The sequence below is a fragment of the Arvicanthis niloticus genome, chromosome 5 (assembly GCF_011762505.2).
Source record: "Arvicanthis niloticus isolate mArvNil1 chromosome 5, mArvNil1.pat.X, whole genome shotgun sequence".
Lineage (NCBI taxonomy): Eukaryota > Metazoa > Chordata > Mammalia > Rodentia > Muridae > Arvicanthis > Arvicanthis niloticus.
In genome coordinates, this window is record NC_047662.1 from 61,658,469 (window position 1) to 61,675,446 (window position 16,978).

Below are 16,978 nucleotides of genomic sequence, written 5' to 3' on the forward strand. Positions count from 1 at the left end.
AGCCTTCAGGCCACTAATATTCTGGTGAAGAGATCTTCAATCTTATAAAAATACTGGTCTTCTGAGGAGTTATTTATCCCTTTTTGCTGGTCTACCATCCCATCATTTTTCTCCCAGGGAAGCCCAGTTCAAATTTGCTTGGGGCTACCTCCTCTGTGTCCAGGACTCAGGTCAGAACCTGATTTAGGCCTAACCACTGAGTATATCCCACCTGCCAGGGACCAAACACTTGTCAAAAGACCTACATGGATTCTTAGAGTCTACCCAGTATTGATTCTACCATGCCTGTGGAGAAAAGAACCATTCCTTACCCTTGGTAATGGTAGCTGGCAGCCATTTTGCTAAGTAGGAAGCATGATCTCCAGAGGAAGAGATCACAGCATCACAGGATTCATGAGACCAACAATTGAGTTTCTTGGTTTGTGAACAAATAGTCTCCTTGGTGGCCACTGCTGTTGTGAATTGGATAACTTTCACTTGCACTCAAGACAACCCAGCATAAAAATTCCACCTATCACTGATGAGTCTAATGTGCGTACCAGTCGGTGTCATACCTAGTGATTGGAATGTGCCTAGCAGTTCTGTAAGTGGGTGTTTTATCAACAGGAATAAAATTTGTCTAACTCATTGACAAGGCTTCATGGAAAGTAGATTATCATATCTTTGTCACCTGTATGGTTTCCTTTCACTGGCAAAATCTTCCTACACACTTAAAAAACAAAAGTCACATTGCCCAAAACTCTTAAGATTATTTTACTAGAACTTAAAGGAGAGAAAATATACTCCAGTTTTCACAAAGAAAAGAAGACTTTTACAATGACCTCTGTCCATTTAGAAGTCATGTTCTATTTCAGTTTCAAATGCCCAGGAACCCAAGGAATGCACCCCTCTCCTGGCCACGCACACGATGAGATGTCAGTATGTAGCCATGCTCTCATGACCTCCAACAGTGAGGATCACTTCTCACACATCTCAGACAGAAGTCCTAAAAAGCTTCTACTTCTTTGGTCTGTCTCCTTCGGTGGAGAATGCTGCTGGTTCCTGTGATTGTCACCAACCATACGCTCTGGTCCATACAGCTTTCTTCTTAAACTCTGGGAGAACTCTCAAGGATAGCAGGGTGGCTAGGACAAAAACACAGGACAGACTGATGGACTTGACAGAGCTGTGCTATGTCTGAAAAGATCATTTTGATCAAAAAGGTGTCAAAACAGTAAATAGAAAAATTTACAGAACTATTGATGTTTGGCGCTAGTGATAATTGTTTTTATTAATGTCATTACTATTTACATGAAATGATGCCTCTGTAACAATTTACTTTAAATTTGTGTCCTTTTATACATGAACTGGTTTATTTCCATTAAGTGTTTAATTAGAGAAGCCCTCAACACCTATAAGAAAGCTGAGTTCTTGTGCTCAATGAAGCAAGTGTACTCACACTAAATTTTACCTGGACATGTATCTGTAATGTATGTATTTCCCATTGTGTTATGGGTCCCAAGGAACAATTAAAAGTAGAGAAATTCTGATTAACACTGTTTGGTAATGACTACATATTTCTTATCTTATTCTAGAATATTAATATATTCAGATGTTATATAAAATAAAAAAAAAATATGGGAAGGAATGTAGGGAACCCAGGTCATTCTAGTAAGCCAATGGCTATGTAATCTAGGAAAGGTGTGGTTCCTTAAACCAAGGGATTGTTTTCTTTATTGATATCAGTTGGTACCTTTGTAACTGAAGATAGCAGATGTTTGCAACCATCATTGGTCCAAACTCCCTGTGGCATACAAACAGGAACTCCTATCAGCAAGTCCCAAGGAATGGATAAGTCACAGGCCTGACTCACAGTAACACTTTGTGCCACACTGGAATCACACCGAAGCCCTGACCCTCATCTACATGGTTCTCATTTGCCCAGATTTCCTGCCTATTTAGTAATAAAAATATTATATCCCCCAATGGGTTATGCTATGGCTGCAGGCTGATTAAAGCATCACAGGGTAGACCAATGGGAAGGGCACTTCTCAGTGCAATGTCTTGTGGCATGCAAAGGACATCAGCAGGAGCTGCTGGTTCCAGAAGCTCAAATCCCAAGACATAGGCGACAAGTATGAGCCATTTCAGGTCATGAGGCCAATGGCCAAATCACACCTCATAGCTAAGTTTACAACTCTACAAAATTTTCAGAAAAATCTTCCACATTTGGGAATTCTTACAGTCATAATGTAAATGTGCCAGTGCAGGGAGAAGTGCGGGACTGAAAGTGCTTGATAGCTCAGTCAGCACCTCGCTCCCTTCTGGAAACACAGAGCAGTATCACTGTCACCAGAAGTTAGTATAAAGGGTTGTAGGGTTTACAAATCACGTTACAACATAAAAGCTGAAATGAGAAAGCTCTGTGCATTTCCCAGTTGTTTCCCATTACAAATATTTTAGAAGAGTCCTCACATACAGGATGAAAAAAAACCTTACAGACATCAAAACTGTCTCTGGAACTCTGGATTTCTGTTGGCTGTATTTAAACTTTTCTGAACTTTGCAAAATTTAATTATTTTATAATTATAATGATATTTAATATTACTTATCTAAAAGTTAATTTTAATGGCACTGGCCCTCCTTTTTACCCCATGTTTCTAACTCAAAATGCCATAGTAAAGACATTTTCTTGAGCCCATGTACCCAAATGGTGCTCTTCCATTTCATCACAAGTAGTTTTAGCTCATGTTGGGCATAAAGCATGAAGTAATACCTTTTAAAAGATCCTTGGACTTTGCTGCAAAGGCTTCGTTAGGCATTTCCATGATGCTAAATAGCCAGTCAATGAACTAGGGTGAAAAAGAATATTGTCAGTGAAGTAAATCCCACCATTAGTATGAGAGCAGACAGTCTCTTGGGCCTGCATACATGAGAAGAAGTGCAATGGTTTTGAAGCATTTCCTGTAGAGGCTGGAGAAGTAGAAATGGCATGGAAAGCAGGGATAGTATGAGGGTGGGGGTGGTGCAGAGATGAGACATGGATGAAAGATGCAATTATCAAGAGGCCTCAGTAAACCTAACCCACTTTCCATATGGAGATATACTAAGGCCTTGTGTAGAAAGCATACGGCAGACAGGGGCCCAGAGGACTTCTGTTTTTCTTGAACATTATCTCTAGTCACTCTGATATACTCAGACAGGGTAAGCGACCCGATCCGAGTTAACTTCCTTGCAATAATAGCAGAATCAAGATTTGAACAGAGCTATATGTGGCTGCAATGTGATTTTCTTTGCATCATACCATCTCCACCTGGTTTCATATGAATTTTGGCCAAGAATCATAGGTTCAGAAATGTTCTTTCCTGTTTTACAACTTACTAGTAAATAGTCACTACAAATACACAATGAATCTAAGATATCTATCCTGTATCCAAGGTGAACAATGTCCCAGTGTGGAAATAATAGAAGAGACCATGTTTATTTTGGTTATAAGTAGAACATAAAATACAAAGCTTGGGGTAGCCTCCTAACACTTACCTGACTTAACAGTGAAAGGCCTTTCAGCTGAGACACTCAGCGGGGTTAGGCGTAGCTAAGCCAGGCTTACAGTTCAGAAACGCTTTTAAGGATTAATGTTCATATTTCAAAAATAAGTGGCAAAGTATTAAAGTTTTAAACATCATAAAAATACAGTTTTGATTAAATAGGATTCAGAGAAGAATCTTCCAATCAGCTGTGTTAGAGACAGGGCAGAGCCAGGTAAAGCCAAGTAAAGGAGATGGTGCTTCCATGTGTTCAGCTGAGAGTCTGCACACATGAAGACTAATCATGAGAGCTGCTTATGATACTGGGCTGTCTGGGATCTACAACAGGCCAGCTATGGTAAGTACACATAGTCAGGCCAGCTATGGCAAATACATATAGAGAGACAGAATAAGGCAAACAGATCTTTATATGTCACAGTACTATAGCTACTCTAGAGCCACACTTCCCCTGGAATGTTCTCTGAACCGCCCCTGTATATGAGCCCGTGCAACCTCTCTTACTTCTCACCTCGTACCCCACACAGCACATCACCATGGATCTTGAGTTTCTCTGCCTATTTCAAGGTATTGGAGGTAAAATGTATCCTCTCCACCCAGGATCAAGAGCTCATGTGCACTCAATAAATGGATGGATAGAGGCTTTCTCTCTAGCTGCCCCCTCACCATAAATGAGTTGTTGCTGCTGTCAGTTTTCTAGACTATAGTTACCCTGACCCTGGGTTGGCCTCTGCCTCTATCACATGGCATGTGAGTGATACTTGGGGATGAGTATGAAAGCCTTTGGTGTGATCCAAGCTTCATCTAATTGCTACTTCCATCATTCAGCAGCAATTGCTGGAGACAAAAGCCTGCCTGTCCTGCTAAGCAGGTGGCTGCCACCCCTCACCTTCTGGGTCTGTTCCTTCCATGGCTCTTTTTGAAGCAGCAGTAGCATGCTACTGGGGAGCTGAGTGAGAACCTCTTGCACAGTGACTCTATGCATCGGACTCCTGCCAAGCAAGGTTGCTGCTGGCCCACCAGGGCCATTCTCCTGGTGCCATGGCAACCAACTGGCACTGAGGCCAAGGAGAAGGGGGGCCTCATGGTCTGCCCATGCCACGACTGCAGCTGCAAATATCAGCATCAAGAAGTCCAAAGCCTGTGAAGAAAATAGAAGAAACATGAGACCATATGTTTTATTCCAAGTTATACAAGTTCACAAACACAGCCTCTATCATGATAAAAGGCTATCTTCTCTTTCTCCAACTACTCCTGTTGCCCCAGAAGAGGAACTGCACTGAGCAGCCAACTTAGTTTCCATGCCAACTGAAGAGCTTATCTGGACTTTGGAAGGTTCCTGTTTTTTTCTTATGTGAGGGAGGACCCAACAGTTCCAGATTATTTCTCCAACATTACCAGAGAAATATAATTAATTCTTAATCATATCAAGATCTGAATACTTACCCATTTTTGGTGTTTTTAAAAAGATAAATAAACTAAGGAAGGTATTTGTTATATGAACAATACTGATTTTTAAAAAATATGAAACATTTTATTTTAAAAAATAAAAAGTTTATCTTTAGACATTAAAAAAACAATCTGTCTGTAATCCAACCTTCAGTCTACATTAGACAATTGTAAAAAAGTTAGATACAGTAATGGGGATACTTCCAAGATGCTGAATTACTGTGATTTCAATTATATTTTTTCCAGCTAATTTTCATGCTAAGTGTTTTGAGATTTTTTGGCAGGACAAGTAAGAAAACAGAAAGTTAATAAAAGCTCAGGAAATCAGAAACAAAGAGGAAAGACTGTTAGCATAAAAAAATAAGTATTCTTAAAAACATATTTTTCGATCTCTTAAGATCCTAATTGATGAATTAAAATTTTAATAACTGCAAAAAGACACACAACTCTTCAGATAACTGGTTCAGAATTCCAAAGAACATATCAGGTTATGCAAATTTTAACAAATGGGAAGAATGCCTACACAGAAAATTAAGAAAAAAGATGGAATAGAGCTATGCTTCTATTACTGTACTGTTTGTATTGGTTTTTACAATCACCCAATACTAGGAACCTTTTCTTTGGGGTGTCATCAGGCACACTGCAGATCTGATGAAAACCTTCACAGGTCACATGCAGGTGTCAGCACACATAGACATTCTGCATATAATTCATGAATGTCTTCGTCCTAGGCATTTTTAGTCACACGAGCCTGGCATTCCTACACACACCATGAGGACTCTGGTCTTTCTCTAACTGGTATTCTTTGAGTCCTTTGCATCAAAGAACATGTTTTGCTAAAAATATTTCTCTAAAGGCAGTCTTGGCATCTCAAGAAACATGACTATAGTCATTGTTTTCTTATGACATTAAAGAGTTCTTTCCAGTGTTTCTCAAAATAAAAGGAAGAAAAGTTGTGAGAGTATGTTTGATCTTGGATCTTGAATGACCCCAAAGGCCATGGCTTCCAGGCTTAGGCCCCAGGCTGATGCTATGGGAAAGTAGTAGACCATATAGGTGGTAGGAAGTAGTAGGAGCTCTTGGGGAACTGGGGAGGGAGTGTGCTCTGAGAAGAACTATGGGTCTTAGATCTGCCTCAGCAATGCACGCCCTCCATGAAGCATCACTTCACCACATGTCCAAAGCTGTGGGATCAATGGACCCTGGGCTAGAACCCCAAACTGTGAGCCAGATGAATGATTTCCCTTTGTAAGCTGAAGGCCTCCCGTGTTTGCTACGGCAGTGAAAAGCTGAGCAACACAGCAACTGAGTCTTCTTTTAGGAGAGAAAATATAAGTTTTACATTTTAATTTAAGTTTTTCTCTAGACTGTACCTCATCAGGAGCCGCATTCTGAGCAGATGCTGGCTGGTAAGCAATGTTTCTCATATAACCCATCAGTTCCAAGAGCCACTCCAGTCTCTTCAACACACCTGAAACAAAACGAGTATTTTTAATCATGGATTAGTAATAATCATCACAACCGAAAAAGGACACATGGTCAGAGGTCCTTGGACAGCTTTAAGATGCAGTTCTGGAAATGTCGCTGCCCAGGCTAAAGTCTACACTACTCACATCAGGAAATTATTTTAGCCTTTTTGTTGAAGTGAATCATCCCTCAAGTCTCTCTGCCCAGTAGTGACAGAACACATTTATTGAAGTTTTTCCTGTGAAAACTGAACACACCAGAAGAAATCTGGAATGTAACTAGGCAATAATGCTGAATCTCCGGTAGTTAGCTGTTTTATATTCCTCCTGTGCTTTCCTACTCTCAATATGCTGGAGCAATCAGAAGCCTGTCCTGATGACATAAAAAACAGAAACACCAACCAGCCACCACAGGGTAACTGGAGAACAAATATCAGCATAGGGATTGAGAAATATGATTATTTAAGACAATATTTTTATTTCATGTACATTGGTATTCTGATCGCACATATGTCTGTGGGAGGGTGTCAGATCCCCTGGATCAGGAGTTATGGACAATTGTGAGCTGCCATGTAAGTGCTGGGAATTGAACCTTGGTCCTCTGGAAGACCAGCCTGTGCTCTTAACCACTGAGCCATCAGTCCAGCCCTCTTCTCTTTTTAAATGAGGGGTTCCAGCACAGGAAAAACTACTTAGGAACATCCTAAGAATTTAATAAGAGGAAAAGGAAGTAGGCTGATCAGAATCAAAAGCGACACCAGACATCTCTAGTTTATTCTAAGTATCTTGATCAAAAACGAGAAACAGCTACTAAATTTGTTCCCAATAAACGTATTTTTACTTTAGAATGAAAACTTAAGATTATTGGGTGGGTGATACAGCCCAGCAGGTAAAGATGCCTGGCACAAGAGCCTGATGACCTGAGTTTGATATGTGGAACCCACAGTTAAAGAGAGACCCACACTCCCAAAGTTGTCTTCTAATTTCTACACATACACCAGAGCACATGTGTACCCATACTCAGACACACAGACACAGACACACACAGACACACAAACACACACACAGACACACATAGACACACACACACACACACACACAGAAAGAGAGAGACAGACACATACACACAGCAATATATAAAATTTATTTATTTAAATAAAAGAAAATTATATTTCTCATCACAAGGCCATTTTCTTCTTCAGTGTTAGGCACTAAGGAGGATATAAGCAAACTGCTTAATTTCCCTTATAATAAACACATAGCCAAGGGCAAGTTCTATCCTGAAAGGGCCATTACAATTTAGTGTCTAAAATGCTCTGTAAGCAAAACATGCCAGGCGTGGCAGTGCACACTTAACTTAATCCTAACATCACTTGGGAGGGAAAAGCAGAGAGATCTCTTTGAGTTTAAGGCCAGCCTGGTCTACATACCTGTCTTCCCCCTCTCCCCCAAAACAAACAAACAAACAAACAAACACCCGAGAAGTCTTTTTACACAGATTATTTAATTTTGCTTGTTTACCTTTTTGACTCTTAATTAAGTGGCCACTGACAAACCATTTTCTTTCTATTATCAGGAGAATCAATTTCAATCTTGTGTGTTTGGAAAACTAAAGTAAAACTGACAGAAGTAACCTAGTGTTGTATCCGTGAGGGTCTAGATCAGTGGTTTTCCCCCTTCCTAGCGCTGCATATGACCCTTAATACAGTTCCTTATGTTCTGATGTCCCCCAACCATAAAATCATTTTCAGTGCTACCTCATAACTTTAACTTTGCTATTATGAATCATAATGTAAATATCTGGTATGCAGGATATCATATATGTGACTCCTGTGAAAAGGTTGTCCCTCAAAGGGTTTGTGACCCACAGGTTGAGAACTATTGGTAGACCAGCGGAACAAAGATAATATGACAATCTTTAAAAATATTTAATTCTTCTATCCAGACATGGGTGGTGTGAGATACAGCCTACCGTCCATCGTAAGCACTATTCATCTTTGGTAAGGTCAGACCTGTGTCAGCAAACAAGCCAGCTTTGAAGTTGAGGTGACACGTGAGGCGGAAGAGCTACAGCGGGCAAATGTTTCTGTGCTCACCTGTGTTGGTGTGGTTGACAATGCGTGCCTGGTATAAGCTGTGCAGGGTCATCCAGGCGAGCGTCTCCTTCTCGGGGTGCTGCACAGTGGCAGTGAGCAGATCGGTCAGGCTCATCAGCGGGAGTCGCCCTTGAGAGACCAAGTACAACCTGACAAAGGCAGCCTTTTCTATGTTGTCCTGGGAGAGGGGGAACCAGTTGTTTAGTCATTGGTAAGTTAATGAAGTGTCAATAAAACCTCAAGGCAAAGGCAATCAGAAGGGTGAGCTTGACACTTTTCCCCCAAACACTAGAGATGCTTCACTTCCTGCAGCACAGAATCTAGCTGCCTGTGTTACAGGAAATGCACATGCAATAGAGGGCTGTAATGCCACACTTTATTCCCATGGAAACTATGAGTGTGTTTGGAGGTTAGGAAGTAAGGATACAGAATAATAGCATTATACATACTATACTTACTATGTTCCAAATACCAGTTCACTCCATTTGTCTCCACTCAGAAACTGGCCATAAGCTATCTGCTTCAGCAGCAGACCCCAAAAACCAGGAACAAGATAATAAAATTCCCCACCCAAAGAACAGTCTGAAGATAGCCACATAAATAGGCGATATCTGATCTCAGGCTAGGCCATCTGTGCTGGGCAGCCCAACTGCTGGTTAATCATTCATGATGCAGGCATGCAGTCCATCCTGGCACCACCAATGAGGTTTTAGATTATCTAACCCTAACATAGTAGCCAATCAAAATTGTACTAATGTCAGGGCTTTGGCCCCTACCAATCACATTAGAGATGACTTAATCCTTCTAGAGAGTTCCCCTGGTAACCTATAAGAAGCCCTGCATGCCTTTGTCTGGGATCATTGCGATTTTGATGCAGTGGTGACCCCAGCATGTTGGTTGTTTCTGCAGAACAAATGCTCTTTGTTCTTGCATACTATTTGAGTCTGGGGTCTTCCTTCAGTGATTCCCAAACCCTAACATTTGGGGGCTCATCCGGGATTTGCTGGGGTCCCAACTTGATAGTAGAGCATTTGGGGGGAGCAATTGACTCCCCACTTATCAGTGAGTTGCAGCACACCTCCATGTGTTGTGTATCTTTGTCTTACTCTGAGTCATCCTTTGTCTTGTTCAGTATGGGGTGAATTCCTTTCATTTTGTTTGCACTCTGGAGGCCAAGGAGGCAGGGTGAATACTCCAATAACTCACTCCTGGCCAGGAGGTTCTGAGGATGCTCCAGACCCTCTTCAGTTGGAGATGGAGAACTCCAGTCTGACCCTGGTCTTTGAAGCTGACAGACGGTTCCAAACTGGCAGAGCCTGTTCTTGGGATAGGCCACCTCCTCTGGACTCCCTTCAGCTGGAGTCAGAGCGCACCAGTCTGACACAGGTTTTGATAGAAACTGGAGGACATTCCTGATTGACAGAGCCCATTCTTAGGATAGGCCACCATCAGCTTCATTTCAGTTTCTTTTCCGGACCCCGGTAGACTTGTTTTTGTGGTTTTGTGTTTGTGTTTTACTTGTTCTTTTTGTTTTTCTTGAGAAAAACATGGGGCAGACAACCAGCTCCACCCCATGAACCTCGTCCAGTCATACTTCAAGGATTTCAAATGCCTGGTGGAGAGTTGGGGCCTAATTGTATGGTCAAGGAAACCTGTTGTCTCTTGTAGAAATGACTGGCCAGCCTTCATTGTGGGATGGCCTCCTTCCACCTTCTCACTATCTACTTGGTTAAAGGTATTACGTTTGGAAACCTTGGATACTCTGAACAGGACCCATACATCACTGTCTGGCAGCATCTGGTGGAGAGCCCCCTCCTTGGCTGAGACCTTTCCTACCTCCCACTCCAGGTAATTTTACAGGTTAAGGAAACAGTCGCTGAAGAATGAGACCACTTAGGGCACCTTAAACTGGACTCCTGAGATGGACAAAGCTTTTCACAGGCTCAAGGAAGCACTTGAGGCCCCAGCACTTGGCCTGGCAGACATCTATAAGCCTTTCCATTAGTACGTAGATGAAAACAAAGGCATAGCCAAAGGGATACTGACACAGACCCTGGGCCCTTGGAAGAGATCAGTGGCCTATCTGTATAAAGATGAACCCTGTATCACAGGATTAGCCATCTTGCCTATGCATCATGGCAGCCACTGCTTTGCTGGTCAAGGATGCAGATAAAATTGCCATGGGACAAGAACTGACTGTAAATACCCCTCAAGCCATTGAATGAGTTCTCAAACCTCTCCCAGACTGCTGGATACCTTATGCCCACTTGGTGCACTATCAGACCCTGTTCCTAAACCTACCCCGTATTAGATACCACCCTGCCATTGCCCTGAACCTAGCTATTTTGCTCCTGAACCTGAACCTGGACATCATGCACGACTGCTCAATAGTGAAGAACCATGTCCAGAATCTGGACCAGACCTAACAGATATCTCCTGGCTGGATGTGGAAGGGACTTATTTTACAGAAGTGAGCAGCTTCATGCAAGGCAGAATCAGCTATGCAGGTGTGGCAGTGGTGACTCTTGACACTATAATATGGGCTTAGGTCCTACCATCTGGGACTTAGGCTCAGAAAGCTGAATTAATTACTTTGACCAAGGCCTTTAAATTGGCAAAAGGCAAAACTGCTAATATCTACACACAGACAGCTGATACACCTTCACTATAGCTCATGTTCATGGACTCATATATAAAGAAAGGGGGTTACTCACAGCAAAAGGAAGTTATTAAAAATGAAGACAAGATTCTGGCCTTGTTAGAGGCATTATGGCTGCCCCTCAAGATAGCCATTGTTCACTGCCCAGGATTTCAAAAGGGCATGGACAAGAGGGCAAAAAACCAGGCTAGCCAGTAGGCTGCAAAAGAGGCTGCGTTAGACCTCACAGCCAAAGCCATGGTAGCTCTGGTCCCTCCAGAGCTTCCCCAGGCTCTGAATTGCAGCCCAGAAGGCAAAAGCGATCAAACAAAATGTCAAGGACTTTATTAGAAAAACAACATGGTTCCAAGCATCGGACAGTCATGTGATTTTTCCTTCAGAATTTTCTAGACAGCTTATACATCAGATTCGTCAGAATACCCACCTGGGCCACAGGAAATGCAAAGAACTGCTGAGGAATGCCAAATACAAAATCTTTTAGCTAGGATTCTTAGTCCATGAGGTCATTTCCCACTGCCCGGCCTGTAAGGCAGTAAACCCCCTAACCACACGGGGCAAGGAAGACCAGGAATCTGGCTATGAAGACAAAGGCCAGGTGTAAACTGGGAATAGACTACACTGAAATTAAGCAAGGCCTGTATGGATATAGATACCCCCTAGTCTTTGTAGGCACCTTTTCAGGTTGGGTAGAGGTGTTCCCTACCAAGAATGAGACCACCACTTTGGTAGCCAAGAAGTCACTGGAAGAATCATTCCCAGGTATTGACTACCCTTGTGGCTGGGCCCTGACAATGGACCAGGTTTCATCTTTCAGAATATGACCATCAGATGTTTCTAGAGGTGTTACAGGCTCTTCATAGAATGCAAAAGTAAATATGGCCAAGCATCAGCCAAATCTATGATTCTGCACCCCCTGATCCCCATTGCTTTGAACCAGATGTCAAGATCTGGATTAAGAGACACAACCACAAGACCCCTGAGCCCTGCTGAAAGGGTCTGCATACAGTGATACGGACAATGACCACAACTATAAAGGTTGACGGGATAAAGACTTGGATACACCATACCCACCTCAAACCTGCCAGGTACAAAACAACTCAACAGGTGAAACACCTCAGGGAACGGATTCCAGATGACCAAGCACCTGAGGCTAGCACCAGACATTGGTGAGCTGTCACCCATCCTTGGAATCCACTAAATCTAAAAGTTCAAAACTTCTTGCCTCACAAGTATCCTGCCGTGCCCTAGATGATGAAGGTCTTTATAGATCTCCTAAGAGCTCCATCTACCTGCTCCTCATACTCGCTTTATTAGAAATTAGCTAACAATCCTTACCAAGCTGTTACCACCAAATGGATACTTCCAGGCCCCGAGAGAACCCTTCGAGAGCTAGGGAGAGAGGTACAGGCTTTGACACTGATTGGTCTGGTGAGTACCACCTTTCCCATTTTCAACCTTTGCACTCTGGCCAGAGACATATGGAAGGATCTGAGATCAAGAGGCAAACCCTGTTCATCATATCAGTACCTGCAAAATGCTAGGCCAACTTGTGAAAAGGACTGTCAAGAACGACAATTCACAACCATCCAACTCCATGTGTGCCCAGGGACAAATGACTACAGGACTTGCGGTGGTACTGAAAGCTTCTTTTGCTGTATATGGATTGTAAAGCTAATACCCCATGGGTGCATGGTAATCAGGATCTTATCCAGATAGGCAGGATAGTGAACCCAACACCTGGAGGACTGGTAGTCTCAACATGGGGAGAAACCTCATCTCCATCTTGATAAAAGGTACAGAAGAGTAGAGGATGAGAAGCTGGGAAAATTTGGAGCTTAATGTTATATCATAGGCAAAATAGGGGACTCCTTTTCCAGATAAACCAAATAGTCCGATCTGGACCTCCCTCCGTAGAAATAGGACCAGTGTCCCCAGAGATGTCAATATCTGTCCTAAGAACCAAGACATTAGCCTTAGTCTCAGATCCCTCTTCCCTCATAGATTCAGTCTTGTCCTGTTATCACACCCCTCCGTAGGGTCTACGATTCATCTCTCCTGTTTGGACTACTCAACTTTACCTTCTATTTTATTAACTCTACTACTAACCTTACCAGAGAAGATTATTGGCTCTGCCTGGACCCCAGACCCCATAGTATACTGGCTGGGCTACCACAGAAAATTTGTTAAAAGTCCACCAAGGTGTTCCTGGGGAAAGTCCCCTGCCTTTACCCTTCAAGCAGTGACTAGAAAGGGACTGTCTATGATGTAAAAAGAGGTAAGACTAAATAGCTTCTCACCTTAAGTATCTTTACAATCATACCCTTATCATAGAATCTAGCAACTCCTACCTCATGCCCCCCTAATGAGACTTGGTTTGCATGTACCTTGGGCTTAATCTCTTATCTCCATCCATGGATACTCCAAAACTCTAGCCTGTGTGTTCTTGTTGCGCTGTTCCCTCAAGTTTACTACCTTCCTGTCAGTACCTATATGAAGACAGTTTCGAATCATAACAGGGAAAAAGGAGATTTTGGGGCTTCACCAATTCTACTTTTGCTGCTTGTGGGGTCAGGCACAGCTGCAGGAATCAGCACTGGTGCTACAGCCTTAGTCAAAACTGATCAAACTCACCAGGCCTTAAACAATCTTATAGATTCAAATTTAGCTTACTTAGAAAAATCTATCCATTATCTAGAACAGTCAGTAGACTTATTGGCTAAAGTAGTACTCCAAAATAGAAGGGGATTAGATTTACTCTTCCTGGAGCAGGGAGGGCTCTTCCAGGCCCTGAGGGAGCAGTGTCACTTCTATACGAACAACTTGGGAATTATCTGAAATAACTTGGCCATGGTCCGACAGAGACTCAAAGAAAGGGCTAAACACAGACGACAGAATCAAGGCTGTTATGAATTTCTCTTTAATTGGTCCACTTGGCTAACCACTCTTGCCTCTGCCTTAGCTGGGTCCCTGGTCCTGTTGATGCTTACACTGACATGCAGCCCTTCATTATCAATGCCCTTATTAGGTTCATTAAGAAGCAAATCTCCATTGTTCAACTCATAGTCTTGAGACAACAATATCAGCCAGTAGATACATCTCAAAGATTTGAGATAGAGCTTTACTCAAGGGGGGGGGGGGAATGAAGGGGTCCATTAATTCCATTTTGTCTCCACTCAGAATCTAGGCCATAAGCCATTTGCTTCAGAAGCAGACCCCCAAAGTCCAGGAACAAGATAATAAAATCCCCCACCTAAGGAACAGCCTGAAGATAGCCACATAAATAGGAGATATCTGATCTCAGGCTAGGCCATCTGTGCTGGGTAGCCCATCTGGTGGTTAATCATTCATGACACAGGAAATGCAGTCCAGTCCATGTGGGGCATCCTGGCACCCACCAATGAGGCTTTAGATTACCTAACCCTAACATAGTAGCCAATCAAAATTGTCAGGGCTTTGGTCCCTACCAATCACATTAGAGATTCACTAATCCTTCTAGAGAGCCCCCCTGGTTCCCTATAAAAAGGCCTATGTGCTTTTGTTTGGGGTCATTGCCATTTTGATGCACTGGTGACCCTACCATGCTGGTTGTTTCTGCAGAATAAACATTCTTTATTCTTGTATACTATTTGAGTCTAGGGTCTTCCGTCAGGAATTCTTGAACCATAATACAGTCTAAACATATGCATTTAGTGTAGCAGTTTTCAAAATGTAACACATAGAATTCTGGGGATCCCAAGGCCCTTTGAGAGGTTCTAAGAGGTCAAGACTAATTTTTTTAAGTCCACCAAATTATGTTGGTATCCATTGCATTTTTAACGCCACTTAATTTTTAAAATCCATTTAAGAGGAGCTTGAGGGAGATAGCTCAGTGGTTAAAAGCATTTAACCACTTCCAGAGGACACTGGTTCAATTCTCAGTACCCATATGGTAGTTTACAACCATTTATAACTCTAATTCAGGGAATATGATACTCTCTCTGTCCTCCATGGATACCAGGCATGAATGTGATTCACAGATATACACACAGACAAAACACCTATACACATTAAATAAGTAAATAAATGAATAAGCCATTTATACTCAATATTAATATAAATAATAAAAAATCCAACCAATATTCTATGTTACAAACTGGTGAAAAAGCATACAGGATTGTTGTGTATCCCAGCGTCATGGTTATGTCAGGGACAAACTCTGGAAAGAAGGAATTGAGATCTAAAATAGTTCTACATATGGAGCACACTTTCCTTGAAAAATTGTTGGCAAACTATGGCTATTTTAACTGTCTATTAAACTGACTATTTTATTAAAAACTTAAGGAATGATTCTATCACACCAAGAAAAGTATCCTATAGTATTAGTTACCAAGAATTAAATTGAAATCTAATAAAAATTAGATTTTCAGAAAAATTTTGTCTACTTTCTTTGACCTTGACAATGTCCCAAAGGGTAGAGTACTTCCTGAGGAGCACAACAAAGATAATGTTTTAGTATTATATCATAAAACATATCAACATTTAGAAGACCTTCAAACTTGATGAACTAATATTTTCTAAATGACAGTATATGATACTAGAAAATCACCTATCTATCCAAGAGCTGACGTTCAAAATGAACCAATAGATTTTAATATCAGAGTAGTCAAACTACCTTGGCATGGTTCTGGAGTCCATATTGCAAATTATTTTGAAGAAACTAACAGTTGTTGAATTTTGGTGCAGTATCAAGCATGAATATGGTGATAAGTAATTACTGAACTCTTGCTTTGAGCTGGCACTGTTCCAGGTACTCATTGTGGACTAAGTAATCTAACTCTCAAGACAACCCTCAGGGGTAGGTTCTATTGTCCCCATTTTACAGACAGGGAAACTAAGAGGTTGTACAACTTAACTGAGGTCACATTGCTCATAAGCTGCTGATCTGGATCTCACACAATAGCATCTCACCTCTTACTACTTCCTTGAACTGCTTCTGTTTAAAATAAGCTAATTTCCAAAATGTTGAGAGCCAAGTACTCTGTTCTCAACCTTAGGATGAGCCAGAATTGCCTGATAGGAGTGACTCTTAAAATATAGATTTCTGGGCCCCATAGTCTCAAGCGGGACTTGAGAATTCCCCCTTCTGATCAGCATCAGACACTGCTGAGACACTGGCCCAGTGACCCCATGTTGAGAACCACTGCTATGTGATACAAATATTCAAGGACCCAACTAAAAAAACAAACCTGACAATGACAAGCAGACCACCAGCCACTGGAGATGAGGGTTCAGGGCACTAGCTATACAAAGGGTTATACTCAAATAAGTATGCCAATCGGGATGTGTTTATGCTAAAGGATTTAGTACCTACAACTTCAGCTTCACAAAGCATTTTGTATTTATTTGTTTGTTCATCATGTGACTGGGTATAGGGGTTACTTGTCAATTACCTTTCCAATAGTTCTGGTTTTTTCACATGATCACCTTTCTGCATACAAAAGGACAGTATACTGTAGAAGAAACCAAAGGTGTGAACAGAACTATGCGTTTATGTCTTCAACACACCAGCAAGTTCTTTGGTCAGAATACACCTACATTTGTGGGTGTCACCTTGAAGACATTGTCTTGTTCTTATTTTTGCCCATAGGTAATGCAAAACTGTTCTTGACAAAGTGTAAGAAATTGTGTTAAAAAGTTGCTCACTCACTTATTTATCTAGACAGTATGTATTAAACACTAGTCACACCACCAGGACAGCTACTAGACCTGACATCTGAAGGAGAAAGTAAGTGCCCTAAAATTATC

The 16,978-nt window shown here is 41.8% G+C and overlaps 1 protein-coding gene across 5 annotated transcripts in view; it reads right to left on the minus strand.

Annotated features, from left to right (window-relative positions):
- Positions 1-729: 729 nt before the first annotated feature.
- The window catches only part of Focad (focadhesin), a 295,918-nt gene continuing 279,669 nt past the window's right edge, over positions 730-16,978 (minus strand). For 4 of the 5 annotated variants that reach the window (XM_034503044.2, XM_076934681.1, XM_076934682.1 and 1 more), the window contains 5 exons: positions 8,536-8,713; positions 6,347-6,444; positions 4,414-4,665; positions 2,756-2,831; positions 730-1,124 (listed from right to left, as the gene is read on the minus strand). In XM_034503044.2, the coding sequence (XP_034358935.1) occupies positions 1,051-1,124; positions 2,756-2,831; positions 4,414-4,665; positions 6,347-6,444; positions 8,536-8,713 (678 nt within the window). In that variant the 3' untranslated portion in view covers positions 730-1,050. Of the gene's footprint in view, positions 1,125-1,747; positions 1,784-2,755; positions 2,832-4,413; positions 4,666-6,346; positions 6,445-8,535; positions 8,714-16,978 lie in introns of those variants that run through there. The other variant, XM_076934683.1, reaches the window with a different exon arrangement.